This window comes from Staurois parvus, unplaced genomic scaffold, assembly GCF_062004578.1.
Source record: "Staurois parvus isolate SC_StPar_1 unplaced genomic scaffold, SC_StPar_1.0 ptg000061l, whole genome shotgun sequence".
In the NCBI taxonomy this organism is placed as follows: domain Eukaryota; kingdom Metazoa; phylum Chordata; class Amphibia; order Anura; family Ranidae; genus Staurois; species Staurois parvus.
This window is the reverse complement of record NW_028317857.1, coordinates 12,501,099-12,527,149: the sequence shown is the minus strand read 5'-3', so window position 1 is coordinate 12,527,149 and position 26,051 is coordinate 12,501,099. Positions and strand designations below refer to the sequence as shown.

The 26,051-nt window shown below is 41.3% G+C and overlaps 1 protein-coding gene across 6 annotated transcripts in view; it reads left to right on the top strand.

The window, feature by feature from the left end:
• The window catches only part of DIP2C (DIP2 acetate--CoA ligase C (putative)), a 627,226-nt gene that overhangs the window by 444,542 nt on the left and 156,633 nt on the right, over positions 1 to 26,051 (top strand). For all 6 annotated transcript variants that reach the window (XM_089668744.1, XM_089668740.1, XM_089668739.1 and 3 more), the window contains 3 exons: positions 1,192 to 1,285; positions 4,759 to 4,878; positions 15,251 to 15,365. In XM_089668744.1, the coding sequence (XP_089524870.1) occupies positions 1,192 to 1,285; positions 4,759 to 4,878; positions 15,251 to 15,365 (329 nt within the window). The remainder of the gene's footprint in view (positions 1 to 1,191; positions 1,286 to 4,758; positions 4,879 to 15,250; positions 15,366 to 26,051) is intronic.

The following is a 26,051-nucleotide window of genomic DNA, read 5'->3' as shown; positions in this document are numbered from 1 at the left end:
TTGTCAGCTATCCCAGTATATAGTTGCATTCTGTGGTGCTGATAAATATGGATTTATTGGAAATATTCTCACACAGCAGCTGAATTGCTAATATGTAAAAGCTGGTTGCAGGATGTCACTATTTCTACAAAATGGACATTTTCTTCACATTTTAGTTTGATTATGCAGGCTTCAACCAATGAAGGTTGGGAGCGTATGGAAAATGAACACATCTTAGTTGGGTGTGTTTGGATGCATCTGGTAAACCATAGTTGGTCAGATGAGGGGTTTAGCTGTGTCCTGGTTATGGAGGGGATAGTACAGTTTTGGAAAGTAGTCCTCATGCACAGTCTTTGAGCTAATTTTGGCTGTTATGGGTTTAAAATTATTTCTAGCATAAAACCAAAACCCTGCAAAATTAGTTGTCAGAAATCTTGCTTTAAGATATACTGCAGCCAAAAATTAACATTTTGCTTTTATTGTGACTCTGGGGACTTTACCTGCCAAATTGCTCCAATTTTCCATGACCTTCATCTTCTATACCCGGCTGCCTTGTCATCCAAATGGACCTGAATTTGAGCTTGTAAAAGTGCAGGCCAAGTGTTCCCTAGTTCTAGTCTAACTCTTTAGGTCTAATGTAGCATCACCTACACGATAGGCAGGTTGTACAGAAAAGGTCACTACCAAATCCTGCAAACAGGACCCCTTTTGACTCCCGTTTGCAATATTTCATTGAATCCAGGTGCATGTGACTCTTTTGACTTGGTTATACCTTTTGAATAGTTCTGCTGTAGCAGGGCTTTTGATATGAAACATCCCAGAGTAACAGAGAATTGCTACCTATGGACTAATAGCAGAGTCTAAACTTTTTAAAGATATACCTTAATCTTCCCTTAAATGTTATTTTTTCAGTTTATAGGCAACATAAATGTCTGCTTGGATAATGTTTCATTTTAGTTTTACAAGGACATTCCTGATAGCTGCTCTGTATCTTTTAGTAGATAATGTGCACAGCAATTCACATAGCTGTAAAATGTTCATGTTTCTGAATTATTATGAACATTAACTTTAAGTGCACTCGTGAAAACGCTTGGAGAAGGCAAAAATTAAATTAGAAAATTAGCACTGCTGTTTGTGCGGATTAATTAGCCTGAAAGATTATCCACGTCTTTCTTCCTCTTCCGTAATCAAGGATTTGTCTTCTGATTTCAGAGTGTCATGAACATGATGCACGTCATCAGTATCCCGTACTCTCTTATGAAAGTTAATCCATTATCATGGATACAGAAAGTTTGTCAGTACAAAGGTAAGGCTGTTTTTTTTCCTTTTCTCAAGATATTCATGTTCATCTGTATTGAATCTGTGCCCACTGGCGTAAACCAGAGGCTTCCAGTCAGACACTGCTATAACTCCAATCCGAAATGACCAGCAATATTACAGTTTTATAGTTGTTTTTGCATAATACAACATTTTTTTAATATTATTCACAGTCATAGGATTATAACATTTTCCACTTCAATATGGTTACCTAAATTATATGTATAGCCAAAACGTGTTTTGTTTTCTATAGGGTTGGAACTGGTCAAAATCCCCATCAGGTTAGTTTTTTCTGTCTGTGTCCTGCTGGGGAGATTTTCTTTAATTTCCTGTCTTGGAAACGCGGCAAGAAGTGAAGGGAAATCTCACCAAAGTGAGGGAAATTCCTTCTTGGACAGTTGTCACCTTAACATGTGTCCCTATTGGAGGATTTTTCTTCATGCCCTCATAATAAATATAACATTTAGGATTTCTCCTTACTTTCCCCAGCAGGAACACAAATGGCAGTACAACTGTGGCAGAAAGTCTAACCTTTCCCTACTCTATCCAAAACTTAAAAAAAAAAAAAAAAAATGTTTGACCTTTGCATACAATTTTAATTGTGTTCCCACATTTTAATTTCATGTTTACTTTTTAAACAGTGTCATTTTAAGAAAGTAGTAACAAAAATGCAGTAGTCAATCTTGTGGGTTTCTTTGTCATTTTTTTGCCATCTAGTTGTTTACTTAATAAATTAGAGGTTTTTAGTTGGAAAAAATACAGCCAATAGTGAATCAAAGCTGAGCCCAAATCTTGGATGAAAGCTCATTGTCTTGGGTCCTACAGATTATGATGTCATTTTTGATAACATAAAGCTCCATAGCAAAGATTTTCTGCCACCTAGATAGGGATGGAGATGTAGCAATAACAAGACAACCCCCAGGAGATACAAACCAGGATGAATGTTAAAATATTTAAAATATAAAGATATTATTATAAAATAAAGATTTTATTATTTTTTTTATTTTAATTTAATTATTTATTACACCACCTCATCTTTTTTGGTACCCATGGCTACTGCTGTTAAGAGCCATTTTAAGAGACAAAAGGAAATTAGAACAGATTATGCTACAGAATGAAATGTTCACATTTGTAAAAATTATACTTTGAGTGATTCCAGCCTGTAGAAAATGTTTTGAGAAAAGGATATTACTAAATTAGAACATTACTAGTATGAAAAAAGGAGATTGACTGACTTATTTAAAATAAGATTTCAGACGTTTACTACTTGTCTAAGGTAGAATCCTAGTTGAAACTCCAGCTATCCATTCTCCATAGCTGTTAGTAGGCTATGGTAGCATTCTCATTTTGCATCTTTAATAAAACATCCCTGAGGAGCGCCAATATCACCCTGGGTGGAACCACGGTGCAAGGAGAGTGTACCTCTGACGACTGATATTTTAAAATGACTGATAATTTTAATGCCTATTTTTGACCAGTTAAATAATAAGTAAATGGGGCTTGAATTTATTTTACTGTGTAGTTGTCAAATGTCTTGGTTCAAAATCTGGCCACAATCAAATTCTGACGCAGGATCCACTTCTACAAGGGTCCTTTCTGTAGGCTGATTATTGGTGGAAAGATGTGTTATTTCCAGTTTTGAGAAGAGGGGTTGGATGGACCCTTATGTTGTCTCACATTGCCTCTGGGGGCTTCCACCCTCCTTTTGTGAAGTCTTCACACACAGGCTCTTGCATGGGTTATCTTGAAGGACTTAAAAGTTGGCAAGTTTGGCTGAAGTAGTTATGTCTCCATACTGAGTCAATAATGACGTAATGAGTGTCTTCACTGTCATTGTAATAGATTTTTTTTATGGTTTTGAGGTTTGCAATATTTTGCTTCAAGATTAATTAAAACTATCTATCATGGAGCCTGGAGCATTTTTATGCAGCTAGCTGCAATGCTGCAAAGTGGAGGCACCAGGAACCTTCTGTTTAAAAGAGTATTAAACCAAGAAACAGTCTTTTTTTTTTTTTTTTTAATTGCAGCTTACCAATTCTTACATGGGGTGACTGCATTCTTCTTTTTTTTTTCTTTTTTTTTTAATTTATTATCACTTGGTGATCCGGCCAGGTGTCCAGCAAACATGGTAGTTACAGGGTTGAGACAAAACATTTAACACTGACTTGTTAGTCAAGTCCATCTATCTGTTGTGCACTAACACCTCTCACTCCAAAGATTGACAATGCAGCTGTCCAATGATGTCTCAATTGCTCCTCAACCCAGAGTGGAGACACCTTAAGGTCTAGTACACACTGAGAAAATCAGACGAACGATCATGCGTATCATGATGTAACTGACAACAGTATTAACGAAAATTCTCAACCGACAAAGGCAAACGTAGCTATGAATCAGCGTAGTAGAAGAAGACGTGTAGGGTCGTTCTTTGCCTCTGATCATGTGCCCTTTTTTCTATTTGATTATTTTCATACTATTACTGTACACATTGAATGAAAATCGGAGGTTGTGTTCATGTACAATAAAAATATTTCTAGCTTGTACCCTCAGTTTTTGCCATTTTAACAGTTGGAATCAGCTGTTGAAAGCTGATCGATATTTCCTCATACAGAAATTTTTATACTATTTTCCTATTGTGTGTGTACGGGCCTTAAGACTGGAAATGTGTTACTGACTGGATCACCATGTAATTATAAAGGAAAAAAAAACTTAAAATGAAACTAATACAGCCACCACATTTAGTCTCCGGTCACACCAAATCTGACTTTGAAATCATGCGACTTCACTGGAATTCGCATGATTTCAAAGTCGAATGTCAATGCAACTTCAGGTGCAACGTGGAAGACATCTGTGTGACTTTATATACAGGTGTCTATGCAAGTTGCACCTGAACTTCCACAAAGCACTGCATGAAGTACTTTTAAAATTGCGGTGACTCCGACAGAGTCGAAATCGCACTGATATGACTGCTTCCATTGTGGACAGTAGGGTGTGACTTGTCATGCTATTTGAACCTATCAAATCACATGGCAAGTCACACCGGTGTGACCAGGGACTTATGGATTGCTAATCTGCAACATGATATATTTTTTTTACTACCAGTCTGTGCCTGAAGCTGAGCCATGCAACAGTCTGATACCAAAGCCTGGGTGGCCTAAGTGGCATATTGCAGAATTGTACTCCAAATCAATCTAAAGGCAAATTCCTGTGTATATTTTGGGGGCTCCTCAGACATAAAAAAATAACTTAGAGCATCATGAAGGCACAACAAGTTGGCTTCACTTTAGCAGTATTGTTATTTTGGAAACATTGACCTGATGAGCACAATTTATGTCAACCTGCTACTACATAAAATTTTTGTTCCCTTTCCCGCTCCAATACTTATTTTATCCACTACCAATGTTTTCACATTGCTTTGCTTATTTGACAAAATATTTGAAGCATGTGATTTTCTTTTTCTAATAGCAAAAGTTGCATGTGTCAAGTCAAGGGATATGCACTGGGCGTTGGTTGCACATCGGGATCAGAGAGACATCAACCTGTCCTCTTTACGCATGTTGATTGTGGCTGATGGAGCGAATCCTTGTAAGTACATTTCTAAATCTGCTGTTGTAATCCAAAGGAAAGATGTCTTCATATGCTGCAATGTTGTGAAATTCTATTTAACATATTCATTAATAATCTGATTTTTGTTTACCGTGATCAGATCAGTAAAAGATTAATTCTGCTTTATTGATGTGTTTTTGTGTGTGTTTCTTTTGCATATATTAAAGGTTTCCTTTAAAGGGAACCAGTCCAGAGAAATATTCTGGTTGCTAATGATGAGAATCTGCTGGAAATGTTACTTGTATGGATGCCATGCTGATCCCCTGGCTTTAATTCAGAATCACTGACTAGCATGATATAAGACTCATCTGCATTCTTGTTCCAGGTTAGCTATAGCTAAGTGTGACAGCAAGGCAACTTACAGTTTCAGAGGTCGGCAATTGCAGCCTACTTATTTCTCTCACTTTCCCTTTAAATGTTTTTTTTTAGGGAATATGTGTTTCATCCATGTGTCTTACTTGTTTATTAAAGTGTTTGGAACTTTGGCCACGATGTGAAATTGTGCAGCCTCATTACTGAGTAGGGTTTATCCCAAGCTGAAGACTATAATTTTGTACGCTTTGCATGTTAAATCTGTTTGGATAGAAAATCATGCAAGTAAACATTTACCATTGGTGTATAATAAACTGCACATTTACATACTGAATGATCACAATTGCAAATGTGTCATTGGTATGCTTCTCCAAGCAGGCAAATATCACACTATGTAACTGGCATTAGCATTGCACACCACCTGTTTGTTGAACACAAGAGGTGCCACGTCTCTCTGCACCACATGTGACTGTGAAGTTAAATATTACAGAAAACATGTTATGCAGTTTGACAAGCACATTCCCTAACATTTTCACAATCGGCCTCCTGTATGAAAGTGCTGGGTGTGGGGAGCCAGGACCTTCCATACATTAGTCTCAAATCAGCAGTAAAGCAATGCCATTCATATCTCTGCCACCACACAGGAATGCTCCACCTTTTGAGATAAGAAACTGTACAGCATCCTATTCCATGTGTAGGCACAGTACACTCAGAATCATATCTATGGAAATAAGCACCTATGAAAAGCTCTGAAATTACACCCCTGTCCAAAGATCTTGCACCCAATTTGTAGATCACTTTAACATAATATCATCTCTAAAATGCAAGTCAAACGTGTATATCTTTTAATTAACAAATGATGGCACTATATGAAAATGTATAACTGTTCCTTCTTTGCTTTTGATGAAAATTGGTCAAAGTTAGTTTGTTCTCTTTCTACTCTTAGCAGAGCAAGATCACAGTGTGTGCTGTGACCCATGGAAGTTCTAAAATACAAAAGTCCCCCCCCCCCCCCTTACAAGTCAAGGGGTTTTTGCTTACACATCAGAGCCACCCTTACACATTAGAGTCCTCCCTTTACCCCTCAGGTTTTTGTTACGTTGCAGATTCCCCTTACACCTCAGAATCTCCTTTATTCCAGGAGTGCCTCCTTACACATACATTATAGGCACATGGGCAGAGTCTGGAACTGAAAGTAGGGAGCCAGGAGGCGGAACATGTCTGAATGAATGTAATGTCCTTCTGTGAATGCTGGACCCTGCATGTCATTGTTTGGTAGAACATCCTAGAAACCAGCAAGAATGGCGGAACAGCAGCCTAGCACTTGAGAATACAAGGAGTGGGGGTGAGGCACTGGAGCCTGCAGGGGAGTGGGTGGGTGGAAGGACACAGAGACCACAGACAGCTGCATACACCGATCATTGATGGGGGATTGGCACCAGGTAAGTGGCAAGTGCCATGCCAGCCATACCCTGATTAAGCCACTGAGTGCACATCTCAGCACAGGGGAAGTTCCAAGTGGTGTTCCAATAATGTGCTCATCCCTCCCGCTATGCCCTGCTTCTTCTTCTAAGTCTAACTGCCTCCCCATTAGACGAGGAGAAAGCATATACTGCAAAAATCTTATCCTTGAGATGGAGAGAAAACAGTCTGCACATACACGATATTGCAAAAAGTATTGGGACACCCCTCCAAATCATTAGTTTCAGGTGTTCCAGTCACCTCCATGGCCATAGGTGTATACAATCAAGCACCTAGACATGCAGACTGCTTCTACAAACATTTGTTTTTCAGGGGTTGGGCTTGGCCCCTTAGTTCCAGTGAAGGGAATTCTTAAAGCATCAGCATTCCAAGACATTTTGGATAATTTCATGCTCTCAACTTGATGGGAACAGTTTGGGAATGGCCCCTTCCTGTTCCAACATGACTGCGCACCAGTGTACAAAGCAAGGTCCATAAAGACATGGATGAACGAGTTTGGGGTGGAAGAACTTGACTGGCCTGCACAGAGTCCTGACCTCAACCCGATAGAGTACCTTTGGGATGAATTAGAACGGAGACTGCGAGCCAGGCCTTCTCTTCCGACATCAGTGTCTGACCTCAGAAATGTGCTTCTGGAAGAATGATCAAACATCCTCATAGACACACTCCTAAACTTTGTGGACAGCCTTCCCAGAAGAGTTGAAGCTGTTATAGTTGCAAAGGGTGGGCCAACTCAATATTGAACCCTACAGACTAAGATTGGGATGCCATTAAAGTTTATGTGCGTGTAAAGGCAGGCATCCCAATACTTTTGGCAATATAGTGTATGTAAGAAAGTAAATTTAGATATGATTGGGTAAGGGAACTTTCATAGCAATGCATGTGTAGCTCATGAAGCCCTTTGCTACATGTATTAGGTGTGTTTTTCTGGTTATAGAAAGAATAGAGATTTTCTGTAATGTAGATGTCAGTTCAGTGGACCCTCTTAGTTTGCACTCTGAAAAATGCTATATAACATTTTTTAAAAAACACGCTGAGCATCCGTTCATACTGTAGGTGTGATATAGCCACTGAAAGTGTATATAAAACCGCCAAATTGTAATATATCACAGCTTACCAGTAGCTAGTACAGGAAAAAAAACATTCAATTTCAGTAATCTAATTGCTTATAACCTCTGTTCACTGACCTGATATCTCAAACAGTGTAATTATCTCTCAACAGTTCTCTTCTGTGAACTATAGAACACTTCTGTTATGGTGATAAAGAAAGTGGGAGATGCTCTGTAGTCCTAACATACTTCCTTTCTTAGGGTGATAACACTGCTCCTCCATAGATACTAAAGCACATCCAGTGAGCGTTGTCACCATAGGATAGAAAGTGTGTTACTGGCAGGATTGCTATGTAGGTATAGGGAAAGAAAGCAAATTCAGCCTCCACACATAAGGATTGGTGAATTGCAATAGACTGCATCCTTTTTTCTTTTTTTTAACAAATTATTTGTAAAGAGCAGTGGATGTCATCCAATTCCATAGGAGCAGTTAGGCAAAGACAATGATGTTTAAACAGCAAGGAAAAAAAAATATACAAATCAACATGACAACATCAGAATATAATAAATAACACAAGTTATGTCTCTGTAGACACACAGTCCCCTCAGAAAACCAAACCATTGAGTGAGACCACCTTACATGTCTGTGGAGTGGGACACCACTGCACATTTTTTTTTTTTTTTAAAAATACAGAGAAAAAATAGTCAAAGAAAAGGGAGCAGGAAGAGAGAGAGAAGGGGAAAAAAGGGGGGCTGGAGGAAATGGAAAGGAAGGGGGGGGGGGGTTCTGTGCAGGAAGCACTCATCAGCAGGGTGAATTTCTATTGGGTTTCATCGCGAAAAGAGACTTCCTTACCTCAGAATATATGAACATGTTCCATAGTTTTGGAGTATTGCTCATGTTTATGTTGGTGCAATAGTACAAGGTCTTCCATTTGGTTGAGTTCTTCTATTTTTTAGAGCCAAAGCCCAACAGAAGGGGGCTGTATGTGTCTCCATCTCAAAGAGATGCAGGACTTGGCTGCATTTAAAAGATGGCATAGGACGGACTGGTTGTATGTTTTGGGTGGCATATTGGTGACATGTAAAAGAAAAAAGGCTGGCTCATCAGGGACTCGATAATCCGTGAATTTTTGCACAAAGTGTCAAACCTCTTTCCATAAATGTGCAAGCCTAGGACAGGACCAGAACACATGTAAGAGTATTCCCTCCTCTTCCAGACAACGCTAACATTTGTTCAAGGTATTGGGGGAGAACCTGTGTAAAGTTGTAGGGGTTCTGTACCACCGAGCCAGAATTTTGAAATTGTTCTCTTGGAGTTTTGTACAGAGGGAGAATTTTAAAGTAAGTCTGATCATATTGTTTTTTTGGGAGTCTGTGAACGTTCTGCACAGGTCCACCTCTCATTTTGCAATGTATGGTGGACAAAAGTCTTCAGGAGGTGAGTCAGTATACAGTTTGGAAAGTGCGTGGGGGAATGTGCCCATGTCAGTGCAATATTCCTTCCGCGTAATGGGCATAGATAATCTCTTAGAGGGGGAAGTGAACAAAGAAAGTGGTGGAGTTGAAGAGTCCTCCAGAAAGCCAATTGATAAGAACCTGTTGGATTCATAATGGTGTTTATTGAAGGCCTGGAGCCATCCACCACGAAATGAGAGGCTAGATAACAGCCTGAGTGTAGAAGGGTCCCAAAGGAGCCATTTAAAAGGCATAGATCAAAGCTCGGGTTTCCCAGAATGGGACATAGGGGGGAGTTTCCCCCGACAAGGAAGATGAAGTGAAGAGCAAGGAACATATATTGGATGTCATCCCAATAAGAGGGTGCATTTTAAACAATATAGGAAAGGGAACATGGCATCACGGAGCTCGGCTGAGCGGTATTGAAGTTAGGTTCTGTTCAATATTGGGCCAGAGTTTGAAGTCCAGTCTATCAATCTCCCGGAAGAAGAGAAGCTTGATAATATTTTTGTAGATCTGGGACGGCTAGTCCGCCAAATTGTTTGGGTAGTCAGAAGCCAACGTTGCAGCCGAGGTCTCCTTTGTGCCCAGATAAAATTATACAGAATAGCGTTAGCTTGTTTAAAGAACCATAAGGGAACACGGATGGGCAGCGCCTGAAACAGGTAAAGGAATTTTGGCAGAATGCACATTTTGATAATGTTGCAGCGTTCAAACCAAGAGTGTTATCCTCTGTGCTAGGAGGATAGATGGGAGCAGACCTTCTCTAAAAGAGGACAGAAGTTCAAATCAGAGGTATAAGTCAATTGTGAGGGGTTCAGAGTACCCAAGTATTTCAAAACCACAGAAGTCTATTGAAGCTTAAAGTTTGCCTGTAGGAAACTAAGAAGAGAGCGAGGAAGCATCACACCCATCGACTCAGAAAAGTTAATTTCAAAATTGGCGAGTGCACCGTAGTATTCAAATTCACTGAGCAGGTTGGGATAGAAATCCTTGGGTTAGTCAATGTGGACATCATATTGTCAGCATAGGCTGAAATCTTATGTTGGACACTTCCAATGTCATCCAATGTCCAGCCCCTGTATATCAGGATTCTGCTGGATCATACATAAGAACGGTTCCAACGTGAGGGCAAAGAGTAGGAGGGACAATGGGCATCCCTGTCTGGTTACATTCCCTATAGGGAATGGCACGGGCAGGATGCCATTGACCTTGACTGATGCAGTAGGTATAGTGTACACACTGGAAATCCAATGGCGCATATTTTCCCCCAGACCAATATGTTGGAGGACCGCAGTAATGGACCCCCAAGTTGACCCAGTTGAAGGCTTTCTCTGCTTCTGTGCCTAAGAGAACACATGGGGTATTGGTCTGATTGGCAACCTTAATCAGGTGGAGTACTTTTATAGCATTGTCACAGGCTTCCCGAGTTGGGATAAACCCTACTTGGTCTAGGTGAATCAGAGATGGTAAATGTTCTTGAAGTCGTGTACCCACAATCTTCGTGAATAGTTGCTAACCGACGTTTAAAAGAGAAATTAAGCTTTAGCTGCCACAGGCAGAAGGGTCTTTCCCTTCCTTGTGGAGAAATGAAATGTGGGCATGTAGGGTGTCTTGGGGGGAAAGAAGCCCCATCGCCCAGTGGGTTAAATAGCTTGATCATGTAATGTCCCAGGTGAGGAAGTAGAAGCTTATAATATTTTATGGTGAAACCACTAAGGAATGGGGCTTTACTTGATTTAGTGAAGCATACCACACGTTGTAACTCGTCAAGGGAGATGGGGATCTTCCAGTTCCCGTCTTATCGGCAAGGGAATCCTGGGTATACCGGAGGTCCTCAGATAGTCCTGTCATGAGGTTGGGAGGGTGTGTGAGTGTCGAGGTTGTATAAAGAGAAATAAATTCCCCGAAGGCCTATATGCTATATGTGTAGGAAGGGTGGCCACCTGACCATCTGAGCCTATGACATGGGCTATATAAGTCGCCAAGCATTGGTCTTGAATTGAGCGGGCTAGAATGCGCCCACATTTGTTACCGGTTTCATAGAATGCCCAGCAGCACAACTGAAGTGTATCCTTAGCCTTAAAAACTTTAGAGTTCCGTAACCTGTTTACGCAGATGAAGCAGCCTCTTCTCCGAATTATGTGTCGATGCATGTTTGTGACTGGATTCGACAACGTGAATATCTGTTAATAGAGCAGATAGTTGCGCTTCTCACTCCTGCTAGATCCTTTCTCCCCATTTAATGAAAACCCCTCTAATTATCTCCTTATGAGCCTCCCAGACAATTCCTGGGTTGCAGTTCGGAGTATCGTTGGTGCGAAACCGTGAACTGGTTTCATGTACCATATCTGTCAAGACTACAGGGTCTTGCAGAAGGCTTTCATTTAATTTCCAGGCATAATGTCTGTAACCCGGCAAGTACCAGAGAAAGAACCAGATAGAAATCAGGACATGATCCGACCAGGTGATTTTTCCAATAGAAACAGTCTCAACCATCTGTAGTTGTCTGTTTGGAATCAGGAAATAGTTGATTCGTGAATAGGACTTGTGCGGTGGGGAGTAAAAAGTATTGTCTTTCTCTCTCTCTAGAATTTAAGAGCCTCCAGATATCAATCAATTGAGTTGTAAGGCTTGGGAAATACGTTTGCAGACATTAGGAGCCACAGGAGAGGTGCCCATGGAGGTATCTACATTAGGTATTAAGGGAACATTGAATTCACCCCTCAGAATGAGGTAACCTCTGGAAAATTCTAGGAGTCAGGCAAGCACACCACTTAGAAAGAGGTCCTTTTGGGAATTAGGAGCATAAATCGTAGCCAGCGTCATCGGAATGTCACCAGGCTTGACTTTCAAAAAAAAAGAAAACTGCCATTATCGTCTGCTAGCACATCTTGGAATGCCCAGGGAACATGTCTAGATATCAAAATCGATACTCCCATAGATTCGCTTCCTTATTAGTAGCATGGTAAGCAAAGGGATAAAGCCAATTCTTCAGAAGTGGAAGCCTGTCATCCCAAAAATGAGTCTCCTGTAGGAACGCCACATCAGAGCACAACCTTTTGAGCTTGGATAAGAGCATACGTCTTTTCTCAGGAGAATTAAGTCCCTTAACATTAAGGGAAGTGATACACAGAGAATCCATCATAGCACAACAATTTTGCAGAGGATGGAAATAAGACCAGGAAGTAAAAGAAAAGAGCTAAGAAGGAAAAGAACAGTCAGAGAGAATAAAGAGAAGGTAACTTGTTACACACTAAATGACAACCCCGCTTATACACTAGGGAGGAAATCTCCGTATTGCTCACTAATGCAGCAAGTAGCTGCTGAAGTGCGGGCCTAATGGGGAGGTGAGGTTGAATACAGCCATAGGGAGAGCACCCACAGTTCTCCTCCAGGTAAAGACACAGGTAAACAAAATGTACAACGTATTACATATTTAACAACTTACAATAAAATGGTAGACTGAAAAGGCAAGACCTTAGAGAAATAAACTGCAGCATGTCTCAATGGCACCCTTCTCCTCTATATACTGTATAAGGTGTCCCTACCCACAGTCCAAAACATAGCAGCTCAGGGCCATCTGACATGTAAAGAAGGATGAACAAGGTGGACAGTAGGCCAGGGACCGCCTCAATACAAGAGTAAAAAGATGTAGTTTAGCAATCCTGAAAACCCCCTACTGTCAAGCAAAGATCACAATGGGTGATCCGTTATCCATCCCAGGGGGCAGATCTACAGCTAATATCAGGCTAAACATGGTATATGTGGAGAGTTTCTGAGTAAGGGAGGTAAGAAAGATGTAACTGGCAATCACTTCAATAGGGAAAACATCAGGGAACCAAGCCTCCCATAGTAATGTTATGGGGAAAGTACTGTCCAAACGTCAGCAGTAAGGAGCTATCTAATGTTGTGATATTTCCCTGAGGAGAAGAAAAAATCAAGGTACAAAAGCCCTTCCCAAAAGGAGATAAGAAAAACCTTTTTTAGTTGAGATGAGGACATGAAGTGCACATAATGGTCACGTCTGGGAAGTCCTTCTACTGTTACCAGTTGCCTTCTGAAATCAGGATTATCAATCCCAAAGATGTAGTCAGTTCTCCATTTTGTATAGCAATGGTAAAACATTAAGTCTCAAAGACCTTTATAGACCTGTATTGGGTCTTCCCGATTCCCAGTGAAAATGCGCCTTAGCGTGATTCTGGAACCAGTCAGCAGAGTAAGGGTTGCATATGATCCAGAGGCTCGGCTCACGTGGATAGTCATGATTTGGAGTATGAAAATTACGTCTCTGCCTAGGTTTCTGAGGAGGTAGCCTAGGGTGGTATCCAGAGGCTGCGGGCTGGCCTGGTTGCCACGGTAGGAATTGAAGTCAATTAGGAACCTCAATCGGATCTGTCCATGATGGTGAAGAGGGCAGGCAGGTCCTCCGTGGACCGAAGTGTAAATGGGACAGGCCGTTTCCTCATAGAATCTGCAAGCGGTTATCCCTAGCGGAAGGTAAGCCCTAGTTGCTTGGCCTTCTCCAGAAGAGGGCAGAGAAGTGTCCATCATTGCAGTGTGGCTTGGGATATGTTTGGCAAAATCTTTACCGAAGCCCCGTCAAAATCCACCGACCTCTGCATCCAGGCTTTGCTGCATGCTTTCTCTTGTGTTTGGATACACTTGAGCTGTACTTAGACACTCTTTGAAGAGTCTTTAAGAAAAGATGCAAAGATACCTCATTAACATGTTCAGCTAAAAATGCGACAGTATGTTTATTTAAAAAATTATATAAATAAAAATTTGCAACACTAGTCAATTTGAAAGTATTCCCATATGACATGTTTCTTGTAATCTATATTGAACCACCACGAGTGCTAGTTTATCTCTCATCAAGTTAGGCAAGGGGACAAAAGTTAGATTCTGCTGATTATTTCACCTTACCTTGCATCGGCAACACAGTTTTTTAGAAACTGTGTATTAAGCCAAAACGTTTTTTTGTTTTGCATAGAATAGGTATTGGTTAAGGCTAATGGTGAGCTTGGGTTCGGGCTTGGCTGGGATTTGGCCATATTAGGTTAACATCATTGCCCTATTATGGCCATGTGGCCATATTCGGTCAATTATCTATACATGCAGCTGCAGGGCAGGAAATATCCCAGCCACAGCTCATTGGCCCAGCAATGACTGCTAACTTCTAGGCTGAACCCAAGTTTATCCGTAGTTAGGACTCCTTTCAGTTCTTTTTGCCCTTCTAAGTCCCATTGGGGAGATTATTTTTTACTTCGTGTCCCAGAGACACTGCAGGAAATAAGATCTCTCCAAAGCCAAAAAAGGATATTCCTTTGCCAGTTATTCAGTTATTACCAGTAGAAGTTTCCCATTGGAAGATTTTCTCGCACCACCATGTTCCTGTGGCAACTAAAATAAAATGTTGAATTTCCCCTCACTTTTTGTACCAGAGACAACAATGAGGGTAAATCTCCTTAGCAGGGACACATGCAACAACTCAAAACCTGGGTTCTAATCCATCCACATTCTATCCAAAAGTTAAAAATCAAAAGATTTTGCTTTATGTAACTTGTAAGCTATTATTCATGCCATGCTTATACGAACTGTAGGAAAAAAAGACCAAAGCCTGGGTGAAACAGAAATATTTGCTCTGTGACCAGTTTATTCGCACAGCATCCAAAATGAATTTGCTTGGTATAATAGCTTTTGCTATGTTGCTGACATTTTCCTTGAGATGAGATTTGGGGTTTTAATAAGATACTATATTTAAACATTTCTACATCCACAATGTCATGTTTTATTTCTAAGCTTTGCATTGTACCCTTCTCACTGCAGGCTGAGGAGAGGTGTTGGCGGCTTGTATGAGATAGACAGAGACTAATGAGCTTCTGGTTTACAGTGCATTTTTCTTAGTGTTGTAATGCCACAGGACAAGTGTAGAGATGAACTATTCAGAATGTCCTCAATGCTCTTTAAAGAGTTCTAAATCATCTTGTCCAAACGTAGTGTTTCCTGCTCATGCATCATCACATCCTCCTCTTGTGTTTCCTCCCCAGGGTCCATTTCTTCTTGTGACGCTTTCCTCAATGTCTTCCAAAGTAAAGGCCTGCGGCAAGAAGTCATTTGTCCTTGTGCCAGTTCACCAGAGGCTCTTACTGTGGCCATAAGGAGGTACTGTGAGTTGTTTACTTATAGCAATAACTAATAAACTGACAATTTTTCACTTCCCCTCTACTGGACAAGAGGACATTAGCATAATTTCGCTAAAATGTAGCTTGATTATGTTAGCAGGCTTCAATTTTGGTATTTTTGGACATATATTTTATATATTACATCCTCAGGGAAATGTTTGCCAGATAAAGCAACTTTTACTTTAAAGCCAGGAGACCGCTGAACAAAACAAATGTGAGCTCATGGCTACTACTACAGCCATGAGCATGTTTTAAATTCTTCAGACACTGGATGTACTACTATATAATTCTAGAGAGCTGAAGTAGTTAGAGTGTTATTAAAGGTAGATTAAAAAAAAAAAAAAAAACTTGTCATTCTTACCTGCTCTGTGCAGTGGTTTTGCACAGAGCTGCCCCGATCCTCCTATTCTTGGGTCCCCAGTCGGCACTACTGGCATCTCCCTCCTGCCAAGTGCCCCCAGAGCAAACAGCTTCCTTAGAGGGCACTCAAGTATGCTCACTCCCAAGCCACTGCTCTGCATGTCCATTCACATGCAGAGCTGTGGCTCGGCCCCACCCCCTCTCTCTCCTCGAGGTCTCAGCCAATGAGAAGACAGAGTACCTGGAGAGGCTCTTTTGCACATCACTGCATTGTGATGGGGCTCAGTTAAGTATTGGGGGGTGGTTGCTGCACACAGAAGGTTTTTTACCTTCGTGGATAGAATGCATGAAGGCAAAAAACCTTTAGCCTTTACAACCTCTTTGAAACCTGAAGTATACAAGGTCTTGCAGGAGTTAAAGCATACTTATGATATAAGCATTGGAGTGCCATTTCTACGCACCTTCTGAAAATGGTAGGTGCCTGGCTGTATTTGGCTTTCATTCTTTTGAGTTGCTGACTCAGAACAAGTATCCAATCAGAACACCTGATCTGCATACATGTTCTAAGTATGTGACTTTTAAAAGACTGAAGGCAGCTTGAAAGCTAAGCACTATTTGCAACTCTACAAGCACAGTCCAGCTTCATTAAAGGTAAGCAGGTAAGTAGACATCCAAAGCGGTTTTTTCTTTTGGACCAAAAGTGTTGTAGCAATATATACAGATGCTGTTTAATTGTAAATCTGCAAGTATAATCAAGCCACAAGAATTATAGCAGGCAAGTAATCATCAAAGAAATTTTTGATTGTGCGTATTCCAGACATTTCCATAACAGAATATAATGAAGTGAAAGTAATCTCTGCTTCCAGATAACTGTAGAAAGTGGTTAAGATATAGTTTTCCAAGCCAATGTAAACAATGTGGCAGGGCTTCTTCAGGAATTGTAGCCACGCCCTCTGGAAAAGGCCTACCATGATGAAACGCATTGGTTCAAATGTAACATTATGAGAACCTAGGTCACTGCTTTTGCTACTTACACCTGCACCACCATACTGGAGCGTGGACTTTCCACAAGATACAGGGACTTGGAGTGTAACATTACATACAGCCAGTTGGCTGAGCCTATGGAGTTTACCACAGACTTTACTGCAGATACTTATATGACTGATCATTGGCTGACGATACCCTGGTTAATATTTTACTGCATTTCTGCTACTCTACAGTATGGTTCTACATTTATTATATTACAACCATTTTTGGAACTTTATTGCTGCATGATGGTATAGAGGATTGTAGAGGTTCAGAGATACATGCAGAGCAACTGTTTTTGCCTTTACACTAGACAGCTTTACACATAATACTGTCTTGGAGTATATTAACATTTGGGCACTTGATTAGATTACATGGTGCATAACCTTTTATTTGATTGTACACAGTATGTATGTATATATATATTATATACACTCTATGCAAAATTGTAACCTACAGTATGGGTAAACCATGGAGTAGTGTTCTGTATCATAACTAGATATCCAACTTGAAAATGTTATTCAGCTTCTTAACCTCTTCCCATCCGGCCCAGGGGTGGACTGACCATTTGGAAACTCGTGCACTGCCCGAGGGCTCGGGGTCAGTAGGGGGCCCATGAGATGCCCTTGTACCTTTTTCATAGGCTTTTTTGAGCTTGGGCAAGGACACAGGGGCCCCATGATCCCCTATTGCCCCGGGGGCCCCCTGAGTTGTCAGTCCGCCCCTGGTCTGTCCCATGTTGATAAACAGTCGGACGGGAGCGCTGCCGATGCGATCGGTGCCCGCTGTGTCCGGAGGAGACAGTGGAAAACAGATCGCTGTATTGGGACCTGTGTGTGAAGTCCCGATTCATGTGATCACTGATTGGCCAATCAGTGATCACATGAATTGTAGTAAACAAGATGTCACTTCTGGCATCATTGCTTACTATGTGTGAAATCTGTGAATGATCAGAGGTCACATGGTACAAGGCTATTCACAACAGCCTTGTACCATGTGACAAGCTGTGACCAATCACAGCTCACACAGCATTTTTTAAAAGGCTGCAGGATTGCAGCCAGAGAGAAGGAGAAATGATTGCTTTTACAGCCTTTTATAAATACAACCAAAATAAAGTTTTATCTGTCTCAAAAAATGCTAAGACATTCATATGGGTACAGTGTTGCATGACCGCGCAATTGTAATTCAAAGTGTGATAGCGCTAAAAGCTGAAAATTGGCCTGGACTGGAAGGGGGTGAAAGTGTCCGGACTTGAAGTGGTTAAGATATGGGACCCATGGCTCTCATATCACCAGCCTGTTCTTTGTATGTGATATTCAAATGGCCCGCGCTTCTTGCCGTTCCACTTTGGCCTCCTTGGTCATTAATTCTCCTTTTCTCTTTGCCCACTTCCTTCTCCTTTTCTCTGATACTGGTTACCCGCTGGTTTGGAGCATGCGCCGTCTACTTAACCACCCCAAGCCTTACGATTTTAACTGTTATGATGTTTTTGTACCATTTTCTCCATAACCATTTATGCTGGGGTCTTTGAATCCTTTTGATATATTTTACTACTTGGGGCTGCGACCCCTGTTTTTTCCACCCCAGTATGTCTTTTTGTAATTTTGACAAAGTTAAAATTAATAAAATACATTGAAATGAAAATATTACTAAGCAACAGTGCTGAGAATAACTGAAACTAATAACATACCGTAATAATTCAGTATGTGGTAATTCAAAATCTAATAATCAATAAAATAATATTGAACCAAAAATAATTTGCAGTGTGGCCTTTACCTTTTTGTGTTTGTGAACCATAAAAAAATGAATAAATACACATTTCTATTGATATATAATAACACTTGGGAATTGTGTGTATATGTATCACCGCAAGTGGTATTCAGCGCAACTGGACTGAGATAGAGAAATACTAAAATCCCTAGCAAAAAAAGTCAAACTATGTAAAAAAATAATGTAAACCCCCTACAAATCTAGATGATGATCAACAAGTTTAAACTATAAAATGTACTTCATAGTGTAGTAAGCATAAAAACAATATTTAAAAGCTTCACTTACACTCAAAGATCAAAACTTTCTGTCAAATACATGTGCTATCTTCTTTGGTCCAAATTCTTTGGTCCAAATTGCTACCAAAATTTATTTTTGATTCCGCTGAAAAAGTGGTTGATTAAAAGAGATCCATGCGTGGTTCAGTGCTTCATTAATCCCATGAGTGGCTCTGGTGTTGGACATCTTTTGTGGAGTTGCCCGGTCCCAAGGCCCTGACTGCAGACACTTTTTTTGTTTTCTGTGGTGCTGAATTGCCTTTAGCATTAGCACTGCAGTGTCGCCTCTGCCTGCCTGTTGGCTTCTCCTTCGCTCCAGTCACATGACACAACTGAGGGGAAGACTACCCTTCACTCTAAACTGCTGCTGTTCTGGTGAGTTACTTGATGGGAGGGAGTGGAAGATGTGTACTGTGCTGGGGGCAGGGGGTCTGTACTGGGAAGTGTACTTGGAGGCATTGGCTTTGGGAGCTCAGTCCTGTGGCATAAAACTGGTGGAGGGGGAATCCATATTGTAAGATGGGCTTGGGGAGTCTGTACTGAGGGGTGGGCTTGGAGGGGGGGGTCTGTACTGGGGGGAAGATTTAGGGATGTGGGAGAAAATGTGTCCTGAGAGGAATTTGGGACTTTTAGCAGTGATCTTTACAGGGAGATTTGGGCTTGAGGGGATTTGTTCTTGGAAGAGAAGGTAACTTTTGGCAGTACTGTCTTCACTTGCCTGTTACATACTTTTGATCCCTGAATTCTCTGCGATACCCACTCCTGACCCCTGTATTTTGTGCATTACGCACTTTAGACTCCTGCACCCTCTGTGTTACACAGTCCTGACCCCTACCCTCTATGACTCCATTTGATACACACTCCTGAGTATCAAGATAGGCTTTATTTGCCATGATTAGAAAATTCCATCATTGGTCTTAACGCTTACGCATTTCTGCCCAGTATGGGCCTTAGTCATAAGCCTCTGGGAGTTATATAATTCTGACCTATGGACTCTAAATATTGCATCAGGCCTGAAAATGGCTGCTATATACTGGCGATAGGTTAATTTTATTACACTGTTTTCTAGTGTCTTCCGTAGCTCAGGTCTGCTCTGCATTTCAGAGGATGCACTGAATTTATAATCACCTGCCTAAGACATCTGGGATCCAGCACAGTATTCTTCATCAATGTCCTCCAGGTTGGCTTTCTCTTATGTAATATAATGACAGTACTGGCAGTAACATTGCAGCCCCTTGTCTGTGTATAATGTTTCTGCTTCTGGGCCTCAGTCACTGCTTACCTCTATCAAATTAAATTGGTTTTCCCTCTGCCAATATTCTTATACTGTATATCATGATGTGTGCAGAACAGAAATATTGAAATGAAGAGAAGAAAATGGTCAAGGACATGTAAATATATAGAACAAAAGATACATAAAACTGAATTTGCTTGCCTCACAGCTTACAATGCATACTGTATCAGAACAAAAACATGAAGTCAAAGGAACTGCCTGTAAAACTCAGAGACAGGATTTTTGCAAGGCACAGATCTAGAGAAGGCTACCAAAATATCTGCTGCACTGAAGGTTCCCAAGAGCACAGTAGCCTCCATAATTCTCAAATGGAAGAAGCATGGCACAACCAGGACTCTTCCAAGAGGTGGTTGCCCAGCCAAACTGAGCAATCGGGGGAGAAGAGCCTTAGTTCAGAGAGGTGACCAAGAACCTGATGGTCACTCTGAGTACCAGAAAGACAAACATCAATGCAGCTGTCCACCAATCTGGGCTTTATGGCAGAGTGGCTAGATGGAAGCCTCTAAAAGCAAAATGCATGAAAGCCTGCTTGGAGTTTGAAAAATATCACCTGAAGGACTCTCGGACTGTGTAGAACAAGAATCTCTGGTGTGATGAAACCAAAATTTGGTCTCAACTATAAAAGTTATGTCTGGAGGAAACCAGGCACTGCTCATCAACTGTCAAATACCATCCCAATAGTGGAGCATGGTGGTGGCAGCATCATGCTATGGGGGTGTTTTTCAGCAGCATGGACTGGGAGACTGGTTAGTAGTGAGGGAAAGCTCAACAAAGTACAAGCAAAGTACAGAGATATCTGTAATGAAACGTGTTCCACAGTGCTCAGGACCTCAGACTGGGTGGAAGGTTTCCAACATGGCAATGATCCTAAGCACACAGCCAAGACAACACAGGAGTCGCTTAGAGACAACTCTGAGAATGTCCTAGAGTGGCCCAGCCAGAGCCCTGACTTGAATCCTATTGAACATCTCTGGAGAGACCTGAAAATGGCTGTCCAACGACGGTCCCCATCCAACCTGACTGAGCTTGAAAGGATTTGCATAGATGAATGGTAGCAAATCCCCCAATCCAGGTGGGCAAAGCTTGTCGCATCATACGGAAAAAGACTTGAGGCTGTAATTGCTGCAAAGGTGCTTCAACAAAGTTCTGCATAAAGAGTCTTAATACTTAAGTACATGCGATATTTCAGTTTTTTTCTTTTTTAATACATCCATAGACATTTCTAATATTTTGTTTTCACTTTGTTGTTATGGGGTACTGCGTGTAGATTAATGACAAAAAAAAATAATTTAAACAACTATAGTATCAAGCTGCAACATAACAAAATTGAAAAAAGTGGAGGGGTCTGAATACTTTATGAATGCACTATATATATATATATATATATATACACTGCTCAAAAGAATTAAAGGAACATTTTGAAAACACATCAGATCTCAATGGGGAAAAATATCATGCTGAATATCTATACTGATATGGACTGGGTAATGTGTTAGGAATGTAAAGATGCACCATCGTTTGATGGAAATGAAAATGATCAACCTACAGATGGACTAATTTCAAAGACACCCCAAAAATCAAAGTGAAAAAAATGATGCAGCAGACTAGTCTATTTTGCTGAAATTTCATTGCAGCAACTTAAAATGGTACTCAGTAGTTTGTATGGCCCCCACGTGCTTGTATGCATGTCTGAAAACTTTGGGGCATTCTCCTAATGAAATGATGGATGGTGTCCTGGCATATTTCGTCCCAGATCTGGACCAGGGCATCACTGAGTTCCTGGACAGTCTGAAGTGCAACCTGGCAGCGTTGAATGGACCGAAACATGATATCCCAGAGGTGATCTATTGGATTTTGGTCAGGCGAGCGTGGGGGCCATTCAATAGTATCAAGTCTTTCATCTTCCAGGAACTGCCTGCATACTCTGGCCACATGAGGCCAGGCATTGTCGTGCACTAGGTGGAACCTAGGACCCACTGCACCAGCGTAGGGTCTGACAGTGGGTCCAAGGATTTCATCCCGATACCTAATGGCAGTCAGGGTGTCATTGTCTAACCTGTAGAGGTTTTTGTGTCCCTCCATGGATATGCCTCCCCAGACCATCACTGACCCACCACATAAACGGTCATGCTGAACGATGTTACAGGTAGCATAACGTTTTCCACGGCTTCTCCAGACCCTTTCACATCTGTCACATGTGCTCAAGGTGAACCAGCTCTCATCTGTGAAAAGCACAGGGCACCAGTGATGGACCTGCCACTTCTGGTGTTCAATAGCAAATGCCAATCGAGCTCTATGGTGTTGGGCAATGAGCACAGGGCCCACTAGAGGACATCGGGCCCTCAGGCCACCCTCATGACGTCTGTTTCTGATTGTTTGGTCAGAGACATTCACACCAATGGCCTCCTGGAGGTCATTTTGTAGGGCTCTGGCATTGCTCATCCTGTTCCTCCTTGCACAAAGGAGCAGATACTGGTCCTGCTGTTGGGTTAAGGGCCTTCTACGGCTCTGTCCAGCTTTCCTAGAGTAACTTCCTGTCTTCTAGAATCTCCTCCATGCTCTTAAGACTGTGTTGGGAGACGCAGCAAACCTTCTGGCAATGGCACGTATTGATGTGCCATCCTGGAGGAGTTGGACTGCCTGTACAATCTCTGTAGGGTCCAGGTATTGCCTCGTGCTACCAGTAGGGACACTGACCCTAGCCAAATTCAAAACTAGTAAAAAAACAGCCAGAAAAAAATGAGTAAGGAAAAAAATGTCTGTGGCCTCCACCTGTAAAACAATTCCTGCTTTGGGGGTCATCTCATTGTTGCCCATCTAGGCAACCTAGGCCCACCTGTTGTTAATTTCATTAACACCAAAGCAACTGAAACTGATTAACAACTCCCTCTGCTACTTAACTGACCAGATCAATATCCCAGGAGTTCAACTGACTTGATGCTGTACTCTGATTAAAAAGTGTTCCTTTAACTTTTTTGAGGTGTATGTGTGCATGTATATATATATATATATATATATATATATATATATATATATATATATATATATATATATATATAGTAAAGGAAATAAGTATTTGAACTCCTGCTGTTTTTGAATGTTTGCCCACCCACAAAGAAATGATCAGTCTAAAAATCGAATGGTAGGTGTATTGTAACACTAAGAGACGGAATAGCAACAAAAAATCAAAAAAATCAAAAGCAATGCATGTCTAACAAATGATGCACTGATTTGCATGTTCATGCAGGGAAATAAATATTTGATCCCCTATCATTCAGCAGGATTTCTGGCTACCAGGTGTCTTTCATACAGGTAACAAGCTGAGATTAGAAGCAGTCTCTTAAAGGGAGTGCTGCTAATCTTATTTTGTTACCTGTATAAAAGACACCTGTCCACAAGAACAATCAAACAATCAGATTCCAAACTCTCCACCATGGCAAAGACCAAAGAGCTGTCCAAGGATGTCAGGGACAAGATTATAGACCTACACAAGGCTGGACTGGGCTACCAAACTATCGCCAAGAAGCTTGGTGAGAAGGTGACAACAGTTGGTGCAATCATTCGCAAATGGAAGAAACACAAAACAACTGTCAGTCTCCCTAGCTCTGGTGCACCATGCAAGATCTCACCTCGTGGAGTGTCAATGATCATGAGAACAGTGAGGAATCATCCCAGAACTACACATGAGGATCTTGTCAATGATCTCCAGGCAGCTGGGACCACAGTCACCAAGAAAACAATTGGTAACACACTACGTCGACAAGGATTGAAATCCTGCAGTGCCCGCAACGTCCCTCTGCCCAAGAAAGCACATGTCCAGGCCCATCTGAAGTTTGCCACTGAACATCTGAATGATGCATAGAAGGACTGGTTGAAAGTGTTGTTGTCAGATGAGACCAAAATCGAGCTCTTTGGCATCAAATCAACTTGCCATGTTTGGAGGAGGGGGAATGCTGCCTATGACCCCCAAGAACACCATCCCAATTGTCAAACATGGTGGTGGAAACATTCTGCTTTAGGGGTGTTTTTCTGCTAAGGGGACAGACAACTGCACTGCATCAAAGGGACAATGGATGGGGCAATGTACTGTCAAATCTTGGGTGAGAACCTTCTTCCATCAGCCAGGGCATTGAAAATGGGTCGTGGATGGGTGTTCCAGCATGACAATGACCCAAAACACACGGCCAAGGCAACAAAGGAGTGGCTCGAGAAGAAGCACATTAAGGTCCTGGAGTGGCCTAGCCAGTCTTCAGACCTTAATCCGATTGAAAATCTGTGGAGGGAACTGAAAGTTCAAGTTGCCAAACGTCAGCCACCAAACCTTAATGACTTGGAGAGGATCTGCCAAGAGGAGTGGGCCAAAATCCCTCCTGAGATGTGTGCAAACCTGGTGGCCAACTACAGGAAACATCTGACCTCTGTGATTGCCAACAAGGGATTTGCCACCAAGTACTAAGTCATGTTTTGTGAAGGGGATCAAATACTTATTTCCCTCATGAACATGCAAATCAGTGCATAATTTGTTAGACATGCATTTCTTTTGAATGTTTTGTTGCTATTCTGTCTCTCAGTGTTACAATACACCTACCATTTGATTGTTAGACTGATCATTTCTTTGTGAGTGGGCAAACATTCAAAATCAGCATCTGATCAAATACATATTTCCTTCACTGTATATATATATACACCATATGGTTAATTCTAACTCTTGCCCCACAACATAAACCTTTGTTGTTGTAGGATAAAAATACTGCAGTATTTTTGTGGAATCCAATTGTGTCTGCAGTGTCAGCGATTGAATAGTGAGTTCCTGTTTCCTAGCATTTATGTGGAAGATTAGATGTCATTGCTTCTCATTGTCTCTCCTCTCTCCTGTAGCTTTATATTGTTTTTTTTCTGTTAATGCCTGAAGGCCTTCAGTCTGCAAGTTCAGTGTCATTTCAGAGCTGGCGCTTGCTCTACCCTTTAATTGAGATTTATCACTGCAGGTTTTTAAGAAAAGCTTTGCGAGAGAACGTATTGCTTTCTAAATGAACTTGTGTCACATGACCTGCTAAGAGAACACAAATAATTAGTTCTGAATGGGGAGTGCCTGGTGCAGTGGATAAAGATTACACAGCGCAACCTCAAGAGACCGACAAAGGATCTGAATGCTTTTCCTGCTACATTTGCCTGGGCTATTTAAGTAACTTGATATGCTTTGCATGTAATTGTCATTCATAACCCAAACTGAATTGCATTATCTTCCTATTTGCGTCTTGGAGTGAAGCCGGATGGAGTGGTGTCTCATCTCATCCTTGAAAATCGCTGTGACATTTCTGTCTGGCTGAGCAGACTGCTTCACTGAGTCAGTAGGGTATATGAAATAAAAAAAAGCTTCTTTGAGTGTACTGAACAAGCCCGCTGGGTGGCAATGTGCTTTTTTACCCTATGCAAAAACCATTAGGCTGATTTCTAATGTATATTGCCAGGATTGCAATGAGGCTATGTGGCTAATATGGATGATGCCCCTAAAAGAGAACTGACTTTCAGGGTATGTATCAATAATAATGGTTAGACAGTTGTGCTCAAGAGTTTGCATACCCTGGCAGAAATTGTAAAATGTTGACACTGATATTGAAAATGACTGATCATGCCATAAAACTAGACATGAAATCACCCAAATGGCCCTGATGAAAAGTTTCCATCCCCTGAAATGTTTGGCTTTGGTGCAGATACACAAGGTGACACTCACAGGTTAAAATGGCAATTAAAGGTTAATTTCCCACATCTGTGGCTTTTTAAATTGCAATTCGTGTCTGTGTAGTTTGCTAGCTTTTACATGGATGTACTGAGCAGGCTAGATACTGAGCAATGGGGAGCAGAAAAGAAGTGTCAAAAGACCTGTGTAACAAGGTATTGGAATTTTCTAATGATGTGCAAGGATATATAAATATACCCA